The sequence below is a fragment of the Triticum aestivum genome, chromosome 3B (assembly GCF_018294505.1).
Source record: "Triticum aestivum cultivar Chinese Spring chromosome 3B, IWGSC CS RefSeq v2.1, whole genome shotgun sequence".
Lineage (NCBI taxonomy): Eukaryota > Viridiplantae > Streptophyta > Magnoliopsida > Poales > Poaceae > Triticum > Triticum aestivum.
Window position 1 is genome coordinate 160,274,395 of NC_057801.1, and position 11,373 is coordinate 160,285,767.

Genomic DNA, 11,373 nt, shown 5'->3' on the forward strand with positions numbered 1-11,373 from the left:
ATCTAGATCGGTGGCTACGACCCCGTCACTGCTCGCTATCGCCGGCACCGCCCCTCTCGGACTCCTCCGTGCCCTCCTCTCCCTCGCGCGACACCTGCGTGAAGCCTCGGCCTCGACTCGTCGCCAGCCTGACACCGTCGCCCGTCGTCGCCAAGCACTGCCGTCGACTGGAGCTCCTTCGCCTCGACCGCCGCACGTCGTCCACGTCCTCAGCCTCGACGACCGCGCACGACACCGCCCTTGTCGGATTCGTCAAGTCCCTCCTCGCCGGACTGCCTCCTCCACAACGCGCCGTCTCCGTCCTCCTCCTCATGCACCGCTGCCCCGTCCCTACGAACCCCAGTGAGGCCCCCAACCTCTCCTCTCCCCTGTCCTCGTGCGCACGCACGCGCACTCGCCCGCCATCCCGCGCTTCCTCGTCTGTGCCCTGCTCACTCCACTCCGGCGACGCCCACTTCCGCCACGGCCCCGCTGCTCGTTCGCCGCCCCTGCGTCGCCTCCACCTGCTGCGGTCGGCCGGCGTGTCACGCCGCCGACCACGCGCCTGCCCCGTCGCCTCGGGTCAGCCCCGATGGGCGCCTGGCCCACAACGGTGCCCGCTGCACAGCACCCCCTCGGGTGACACCCACACCCGAGCGCCCAAACCCGCTAAGGCCCCTCGGGCCTAAGACGATGGGCCCCCCGCCCAGAACATTTTTTATAAAAAAAGAATTAAAATAATAATAATAAGAACAATAATAAAAATATCAATTAATTAATTAATTAAAGAATTAATTAACTTAATTAATCATAATTAGATTAATCTAATCACTAATTAACCTAATTAACTATTAGTTAATTAATCAGTCAATGACATGTGGGACCCTCACGTAAGTTTGACCCAATCAACGCTCTGTTGACTGCTAACATTATGCTGACGTCAGCATATACTATTCTGGATAATGTTAGAATTAAATAATTAAATAAATTCAAAAAATGGAATTAAAACTCTAAAAATGAATATAAAATAAACCGTAACTCAGATGAAAATGTTTTGTACATGAAAGTTGCTCAGGACGACGAGATGAATCCGAATACGTAGCCCGTTCGTCAGCCACATGTCCCTAGCATAGCAAACGTGCAAAATTTCACCTCCGGTTCATCTGTCCGAAAACGCAAAATGCCGGGGATACTTTCTCGGATGTTTCCCCCCTTCGTCGGTATCACCTACTACCGCGTTAGGGCACACCTAACACCGCGTATTGTCCTGTTAAGCTTTGTGATGCTTTGATTGCTCTGTTATTTATTGTGTTCCCTCTCCGCTACTTCTTTCCGATAGACCCCGAGACTGCCGGCGACCCCCAGTTCGACTACGGTGTTGACGACTTGTCCTTCTTGCCAAAGCAACCAGGCAAGCCCCCCTTGATCACCAGATATTGCCCATTCTTCCCTCTACTGCTTGCATTAGAGTAGTGTAGCATGTTACTGTTTCGATTAATCCTATTCTATTGCATAGCCTGTCATTGTTGCTACATCTGTTGATACCTTACTACAATCCTAAATGCTTAGTATAGGATGCTAGTTTACCATTAGTGGCCCTACATTCTTGTCAGTCTGCCATGCTATACTATCGGGCTGTGATCACTCGGGAGGTGATCATGGGTATATACTATACAGATGATGACTAAAGTCAGGTCAGCTCGTTGAGTACTCGCAAGTGATTCCGATGTGGGGGCTGGAAGGACAGGTGGCTCCATCCCGGTAGAGGTGGGCCTGGGTTCCCGACGGACTCCGAATGTTACTATGTGGCGGAGCGACATGGTAGGGTGAGACCACCTAAGAGAAAGGTGGGCCTGGCCCTGGTCGGCATCCGCGGTTACTTCAAAATAACACGCTTAACGAGATCTTGGTATTTGATCTGAGTCTGGCCACTAGCCTATATGCACTAACCAACTACGCGGGAAAGATATGGGCACTCGACGTCGTGGTATCACCCGAAGCCTTCGTGACGTCAGCAACTGAGCGGCGCGCGCCGGATTGGACCGTAAGCCTGCTCTTGTATTAAGGGGGCTAGGTCTGCTTCCGGCCACGTACGCAACGTGCAGGTGTGCAATGGGCGATGGGCCCAGACCCCTGCGCGCATAGGGTTTAGACCAGCGTGCTGACCTCTCTGTTGTGCCTAGGTAGGGCTGCGACGTGTTGATCTTCCGAGGCTGGGTATGACCCAGGAAAGTGTGTCCGGCCAAAGGGGATCGAGCGTGTTGGGTTATGTGGTGCACCCCTGCAGGGAAGTTTATCTGTTCGAATAGCTGTGTCCCTTGGTAAAAGGACGACCTGGAGTTGTACCTTGACCTTATGACAACTAGAATCAGATACTTAATAAAACACACCCAGACAAGTTCCGCAGACAACTCGGTGATCGCTTTTCCACAGGGAGACGAGGGGAGGATCGCCGGGTAGGATTATGCTATGCGATGCTACTTGGAGGACTTCTACATGCTGCAAGACGGAGGCTGCCAGAAGCGTAGTCTTCGATAGGACTAGCTACCCCCTCTTATTCTGTCATTCTACAGTCCAGTCCACCGATATTGCCTCTTTACACATATACCCATGCATATGTAGTGTAGATCCTTGCTTGCGAGTACTTTGGATAAGTACTCACGGTTGCTTTTCTCCCTCTTTTCCCCCTTTCCCTTCTACCTGGTTGTCGCAACCAGATGCCGGAGCCCAGGAGCCAGACGCCACCGTTGACGACGACTCTTACTAACTAGAGGTGCTTACTACTACAAGAAGGCCACTGACGACGACCAGGAGTAGTTTAGGAGGATCCCAGGCAGGAGGCCTGCGCCTCTTTCGATCTGTATCCCAGTTTGTGCTAGCCTTCTTAAGGAAAACTTGTTTAACTTATGTCTGTACTCAGATATTGTTGCTTCCGCTGACTCGTCAATGATCGAGCAATTGTATTCGAGCCCTCGAGGCCCCTGGCTTGCATTATGATGCTTGTATGACTTATTTTATTTTAGAGTTGTGTTGTGATATCTTCCCGTGAGTCCCTGATCTTGATCGTACACGTTTGCGTGTATGATTAGTGTACGATTGAATCGGGGGCGTCACACCTTTGACATTCTTAGTAAAAAGAGTGGGATCGATTTGCCCAACCTCAAATCCACGATCTTGTAACAACTCGGTAAGGTGGTCATACCATGCATATGGGGCTTGCTTAAGGCCATAGAGTGCCTTATCGAGTTGATACACATGATCCGGAAAGTAGGGATCCTCGAACCCGGGGGGTTGCTTGACATAAACCAACTCATTAATAGGACCATTAAGAAAAGCACTCTTCACATCCATTTGTTGTAACTTAAAGTTGTGATGGGAAGCATAAGCAATCAACAAACGAATGGATTCAAGGCAAGCAACGGGAGCAAAGGTTTCACCACAGCCGAACCCTCGACTTGGGAGTAGCCTTGTGATACCAATCTTGCCTTGTTGCGAATGTTGTTCCCATGAGCATCTTGCTTGTTCTTGAAAATCCACTTGGTTCCAATGACGTTGTGGTTCCCCGACGACCTTGGTACCAATCTCAACACCTTGTTGTACTCGAAGTTGTTGAGTTCTTCATGCATGACATTGAGCCAATCTGAATCTTCGAGCGCCTCATAGACCTTTTGGGGTTCAACACAAGAGATAAACGCATGATTTTCACAATAGTTTGCTAATTGTCTACGAGTGCTTACCCCCTTTCTTAGGCTTCCAACCACATTCTTCATGAGATGACCTTTGGTGGTGAGCTTGGAAGCAATATTCGCGACACGATGCTCTAATTCCTCCTCGAACGTGGAAGGAGGAGGATTAACTTGATTACCTTGAGCGTCGTCTTGAGCTTGTTCTATATCTTGAGCTTGCTCTTGATCTTGAACTTGATCGAGGGGGAGAACTTGACCTTGGGCATCATCTGGTGGTTCACCACCATCTTGAGGTTGGTCATGCCCTTGGTCTTGTTCACGAGTTTGAGGGCCTTCACTTTGTTCTTCGGAAGCGTGTGGGTCTTGGATTGGTGATGGATCCACTTGAGTGGAGCATTGTCCTTCTCCTTCGGCCACAAGGGGTTCCTCAATGGGTAGGATATGACCCACACCCATTCTTCTTATGGCTTGGGGAGGAATTTCATCACCTACATCACAAGTACCACTTTGCTCCACTTGGGAGCCGTTATTTTCGTCAAACTCCATGTTACACGTCTCCTCAATGAGTCCGGTGGACTTGTTGAGAACACGGTAAGCATGAGAGTTTGTAGCATAACCAACAAATATGCCCTCATAAGCTCTAGCCTCAAATTTAGACATTCTTGAGAATGAAACGGTTACACCCGAACACCCGGAAGTACTTGAGGTTGGGCTTGTTACTGGTAAGTATTTCATAAGGAGTCTTGTTCAAGCCTTTGCGGAGATAGAGCCGATTGGATGCATGACATGATGTGTTGATGGCTTCAGCCCAAAATTTCTTGGACTTGGGTGCGAACCCAACTCCCTCCTTGGCCACAACTTCCTTTTGATTGCTCAAAAGGTCGTTGAGGTTCTTCTCACCTTGAATGCATGTCACAAGGCCTTTCTCAAGTTGATCCTTCAACTTGGCATTCTCCTCCACAAGATGCACATGCTCACAACATGGGTTAGTGGCATTTGCATTATCAATTAATACCATATGAGGAAAGGTTGCCTTTTCTTTGGTTAGCTTAACTTGGAGTTGAGCATGAGACTCCTTGAGGCTAGCATGAGCACCCTTCAAGACCTTGTGGGCCTTGTCAAGTAAATCAAACTCCTCCTTGAGTCTAGCATGGTCAACACCAAGTTTAGCCTTCTCGGAAGTTAGCACACGAGACACAACAAGAGCATGATCAAGATCCTTCTGTAGCTTAGCATGCTCATTGTTGTGTGACTCCTCAAGAGCCAAATGATGCCCACGCTCTTCCTCAAGATCATTGGAGAGATCTGATATCTCATCGGCATAGTCATGACTACGACCTTCCATCTTAAAGATGGTTTCTTCGTGAGCCTCGATCATGTCATTGGCTTCACCAAGTTGTTCCAAGAGAGCAACAAAGTGCTTCTTGGATTTTCCCTTGAGCTTACTCATAAAAGACTCAAATTCATTTACTTCCTCACTAGACCCCTCATGTTCATCAATGCAATCCGTCAAGGAGGGATTAGTAATGATGGTGGTTTTGATGTTGGGGGTTACCTTGTTAGAGGCTTTGGCCATGAGGCACTTGGCGGTGATGTTCTCGTTGGGTGAATCAAAGAGAGACACCCAGGGAGTTGTGGAAATGGCAACGGATGCCATGGCCATTGCTTCACTATCTTCATCATCATCGTCATCCTCGCGGTATTCTTCTTGAACCACCAACCCTCGAGTAGGAGTATTTTTGGTGAAGTTGTTCTTGCTGGGGAAGGACTTGGCTTTGTCTTTTCTAATGAGCTTGCCACCATTGTCTTCCCGCTTCTCGTAAGGACAATCCACAACGAAGTGGTTCACATTGCCACAGTTGTAACAAGTTCTTACTCATTGCTTGCCCTTGAAGCCACTTGAGTTGTTCTTATTGAAATTGGGCCTTGTGTTCTTCTTTCTCCAAAATTGCCTTGAAGCAAGAGCCATGTGCTCATGATAATCATACTTTGTATCCTCGGGATTGCCTTCCTCATCTTCCTCATCTTCCTCTTCTTCCACAATGAACTTGGCCTTCAATGCAAGATTGGACTTCTTTGTTCTTTGAGAATGGAGCACCACGTTATCGGCGGTCTTGTCAAAGATGCTCATTGCTACGAACTCATCCAACACTTCATTTGAGGTCATGGAGTGGAAGTCCGGTCTTTGACGAATGACAGACGACATGGCCTTGTTGTAGGGCATCATGGCCTTGAGGAACTTGCGCTTGATCCAATTATCATCCGTGTCCTTGCTCCCATGATCCCGGAGTGAGACCGCGAGTTTGGTTACTCTCCGAAAGAGCTCAGGAGGTTCTTCATCTTCTTTCATTGCAAACTCATCGGCTTCGTCTTGCACCACTTCATAGTTGGAGCGTTGAATGCTTGCGCTTCCCTGATAGAGAGACACAACACAATGCCATGCGTCTTTGGCCATGGCGTAGCATCGAAGATGAGGGAGATCTTCGGGGAGAATAGCATCTTGGATGATGAAGAGAGCATTCTCATTGAATTGATTACCCACGGCTTCTCTAGGGGTGAAGTTGCTTCAGTAATGTGGATAGAAACCTTCTTCAATGGTTCTCCACAGGTTAGTATTCACATGATTTAAGTGACGCTTGAAGCGATACACCCAAGAATCAAAATCCTCATTTTCACAATCTTAGGAGGAGGACCGACATGATTTAAATGAGTAGAGGGAATCGGTCCTCCATAAGTTGGAGGTTCCACATGGGCAAAGATGTCGGTGTCATTTCTACCACTAGTAGAAGGACCCTTTTCACTATTAGCTTCCCCCTTGTCGGAGTTAGCATCCGTCACCTTGTTAGTGGGATCACCCACTTTCATCGGCGAGGTAGATAGTTTAAGTCCTTCTAAGAATTTATTAAACATGCTTTCAACCTCGGTTGTCATGGAGGTTTTCAATGTGTCCAAAGCCACATTGAATTCCTCACGGGACACCGTGGTTCCCCCATCACCCGTAGACGAGATCAGATTCACACCGGAGTGTTCCTCCCCACCGTCTACGGTGTCAACCATACTCTTCGGACGGCAAAGTCCTTAATAAAGAGACAAGGCTCTGATACCAATTGAAAGGATCAATAAAGTTGACTAGAGGGGGGGGGGGTGAATAGGCAACTAACATTTTTTAGCTTTTCTTTACCAAATTAAACTTTGCATCAAAGTAGGTTGTCTAAATATGCAACTAGGTGAGCAACCTATATGATGCAAGAACAATAAGTACACACGCAAGCAAGGGATACAACAGAAAAAGCTTGCACAAGTAAAGGCACGAGATAACCAAGAGTGGAGCCGATGGAGACGAGGATGTGTTACCGAAGTTCCTTCCTTTTGAGGGGAGGTACGTCTCCTTTAGAGCAGTGTGGAGGCACAATGCTCCCCAAGAAGCCACTAGGGTCACCGTATTCTCCTCACGCCCTCACACAATGCGAGATGCCGTGATTCCACTATTGGTGCCCTTGAAGGCGGCGACCGAACCTTTACAAACAAGGTTAGGGCTATCTCCACAACTTAATTGGAGGCTCCCAACGACACCACGAAGCTTCACTACAATGGACTATGGCTCCGCGGTGACCTCAACCGTCTAGGGTGCTCAAACACCCAAGAGTAACAAGATCCGCTAGGGATTAGTGGGGGGAATCAAATTTCTCTTGGTGGAAGTGTAGATCGGGGCCTTCTCAACCTATCCCGAGCAAATCAACAAGTTTGATTGGCTAGGGAGAGAGATCGGGCGAAAATGGAGCTTGGAGCAACAATGGAGCTTTTTGGGGGAAGAGGTAGATAAACTTTGGGGAAGAAGACCCCCTTATATAGTGGGGGGAACAATCCAACCGTTACCCCCAAGCAGCCTCGCAGAGAGCGGTACTACCGCTTGGGTGGGCGGTACTACCGCTGAGCCAGCGGTACTACCGTCTCACCTAGCGGTACTGCCGCTCAAAGGAAAGGAGCGAGGTCCTGGACGCTGAGCGGTACTACCGCGGTGGTAAGGGCGGTACTACCGCTTGTGAGCGGTACTACCGCCTCTACTGCCGCAGCTAGTGCTGCAAAACCCGACACAAGAAAAGGGGTCCTCGAGTCGAGGCGGTAGGAGCATGGAGCCGCAACGGTACTACGGCGGAAGGCTCCAAGCGGTACTACCGCTTGATGCGCTTGGGTGGTACTACCGATGTGGCCCGCGGTACTACCACTGGGGCCAGACAATGCAAACAGAGAGGGGAAAGAGTACTCCATTGAAGCAGGAAGGTTCAGCGGGTGCGATAAGGATGTGTACGTGTTGATTCCACCCTAGCCTTACCAAAGCGGATCCCCTCTTGATAGTACGGTGACTCCTACGAAACTAGTCCACCAACATAGAAACGAAAGAGCTGCACCGTCTTGAAAAACACACCGAGGGGAGGGAATCGTCTCGTGCCAAAGGATGAATCTCTGAAAAGCTCAACACACATGATTAGTCCGCAAAAGCATTGTCATCAATCACTAAAACACCTTAGGGATAAATATGCCCTTACAGTTTGCACTCTCCAAACCCTTCCCTTTACATTCTTGCAAGTTGCATGCTTTACTTTCCGCTGCTCATATACTCTTTGCATGCTTGCTTGAATTGTGTTAAGATTGCTTGACTTGTGCTAAGTTTGCTAAAATTTGCCAAAGACTAAAATTGGGAAAAGGCTAAGTTTTTATTTGGTCAAGTAGTCTAATCACACCCCCCTCTAGACATACTTTCGATCATACAATCGCGCACTGGGAGATGCCTCATATGCTGCAACCCCATTTGGCGGAGCTGGAACCTCATGGTGGCGGAGTTGCATCCGCTGACGGTAATTTTTGGATGGAATGTTGCAATCCCTTCTTGTGAGGAGGAGTTGCAACCGTGGCGATGGGGGAGCTGCATCTGAGGGCGGGGATTGAGCTGCATCCGACGGCGGGTTGAGCTAGAACCAGTATTATTTTGCCGGAATTGCCTTTTTTTGTTTGCTACAATCGTTTACAGAGTTTTGGTGATCAGAGCTTTTTGCTGGAACCACTATTATTTTTTTGCTGGAACTAACTTTTCTTGTTGCTACAATCAACTACTAGTGTTTTTGCTATTGAGCTTTTTTTTTGCTCGAACCAGCATTGTGTTTTGCTGGATTTGGCTTTTTTGTTTGCTATAATCGACTTTCTCAGATTTGTCCTACAGAGATTATTTTTGCTTGAAACTTCATTTATTTTTGTTACCATGGTAGTCTTGTTTTGCTAGAACCAGCATTTTTCAAAGGATCCAACTGGACGGTGACGCGGAGCAACTTTTTTTGCAGCAAGCATCGACGACGAGCACAGGGGCAACGGTTGATGGCAAGGGCAAACAGGGAAGGGCAGATGCGGGCAGCGCGACGTGCCGGTGAGGTGCGACCGCCAAGTGCATGGCTATTTTCTTAGATCTCGTGCGAGATGGGATAGAAGGATCGGACGGCTACATGGGACAGCATGTGACGGCTAGTGCATGGCTGGCGCCTAGAATTGACCTTAAACAACTGATGCTTATGCAATGATCATGATGCACAATGAATTCCTAATTATATTTTTTCTAAACTATGGTTGTGACCGTCATGGATGTGGTCACTTATATGACGGGTTATATTTTCCATAAAGCCGTTTTGTCATAGAAGCCAATTTTCTTGTGCTATTACTTTTTATTATTAAGATTTTTGTCTTCCTAGAAACTTCATATTTCCAACATTTCCACAATCACTTCATAAGTCTTGTAGGTATCTAGCTAGTCAACTCATTTCTAGTGACACCTCAAGTGTGACCATAACACCTGTAATAACACTCGCCTAAGTTCTGCCATAGAATAGTATAAAAACTAGGGACCATACTTCTCCAAAATTATGCTTCAAATTTATAGGAGCAGACGAGCTCGCCTGACCATGGAATCGCCGACCTTTCGTTCGCGTGGGGATATGGGCCATGTGAGATAACTACCGCTTGTATAGGGTAGGGTCCGTCCAAAGTAATGCCATATAGTGGTCTGGCAGACCCACGCGCACGACGACTTCCATTCGATACATGACGACCATGATGTCTTGTGCCAGTTTGTACCGATGCTCTGTATTCCTGTAAACGGCAACTTCCACCAGCCTCCATCATGCTGCTTCACAATGGTGCCACATTCACAAAGATATTTTAAGGACCTCCCATGCTCGCATACCCCGATCCCTAATTCCAGTAAGAACCCTAGCGGTCGAAATGGCCAACGCAAGCCAGGCTCCTGATCTTGTAGCTCTCCCCATAGTACCCTGTCTGTACCGCGGAAGGAATGTAGTGACATACGTCACACGTTATGGGCGGAACGCTGGAGAGAGGTTCCACAAGTGCGGAAATCACAATTTCTAGGCACGAGTTGGTCCCGAACTTCCTTTGTCCTCCATCTGCAGAATTACAAAGTAAAGTGATACTAGCCCTTGTTTTGGTCATCTCCACATGCTGTTGCGTCCTATCACTTGCGGACCTGCTAGCCTTCTTATGCCTCTTTTATGTACAAAGCCATGCCACATTCCAGACGATGATTGTCCATGTGTGTTTCATGAAATATATTGTCCATCTTTCTTCATTAGTTCAGACTTTTAGATGAGTTGGCTTGAGCATGAATTCAATATGGTAACCGAGCCAAAAGCTCTTGAATTCAAAACCCTGCCAACACAGTATTAAAATAAAAGATCTTGTGGCCCTAGACATGATGGGGGTGAGGGTTGAAATACATTGCCCATCTCTCTTCATCAGATTGGACTTTTGAATGAGTTGCTAGAGCATTATTTCAATATGTGTAACTATATTGTGATTCACGTTGTTCTCGTTGCTTTTTTTCATAGATAAAATTTCTTGTGACACAAGGGATTGACGAAATACTCTACTATCCAAGGGGAGACGATGCAAGTACATACTTTTATTAAAATTTCCCGAAGTATGTGCTCCCTTGGACACGCGGCGCCACCATACAATGTTTTGCTAGTATATAGACATATAAAAGGATCAATACATCTCAGTAATCATGGAGGACTACCATGTTTATTTCATACTATTGTAAGAAAATGATTTTTAGTGTTCCCTACATTTTTCGATGCCAAGTACATGAGTGCATGAACAATGACACACTATTGAGTTGATGTATTTAAGATATATCCGCAACAAAGTCCTGTATCACAGTCCTTACTGCGACGGGAATTCTAACCGAGTGCGTATTTCCATCTGACCATGTCAAGCTCCCAAAGGTAAACCCACCTTGCACTCTCCGCTTTGTAGCGAACGACACTCTGAATGTCATGCTTGTGCTACCTCCTTTGGCGAATGTGATCACAGATGGCTCCACGGACATGATCACCCCTGCTGGAGCTTCAAGTACCGCATGATAAGTTGTTCCGACTGCCCCCACATTTGTGACAGTGCGTTGAACCGTGACGTGGTCCTTGAGGTCTGGAATAGCGATCGACGGGAGATTGAGATTGAGTTGGTAGGACTCGCAACCATGGAACGATCCAAGGGTGCAATTAAAAAACTTGTTGTACTCTCTTGCATCCACATCGTAAACCAAGCCAGGGTTAGCGGCTCTGTCAGGATCCATGTGGCCACTACCGAAGTCGAAGGGATCAGCCACCTTCCTCGGCACCGACTCCGCTTCGATTGGCTCACC

General features: G+C 47.7%; 1 protein-coding gene across 1 annotated transcript in view; it reads right to left on the reverse strand.

The window, feature by feature from the left end:
- Nucleotides 1–10,707: 10,707 nt before the first annotated feature.
- The window catches only part of LOC123069164 (subtilisin-like protease SBT3.9), a gene marked incomplete at its 5' end in the record, with an annotated part of 3,868 nt that continues 3,202 nt past the window's right edge, over nucleotides 10,708–11,373 (reverse strand). The window contains 1 exon segment of the mRNA XM_044491944.1: nucleotides 10,708–11,373. This exon segment is cut by the window's right edge and continues 1 nt beyond it. Within this exon segment, the coding sequence (XP_044347879.1) occupies nucleotides 10,855–11,373 (519 nt within the window).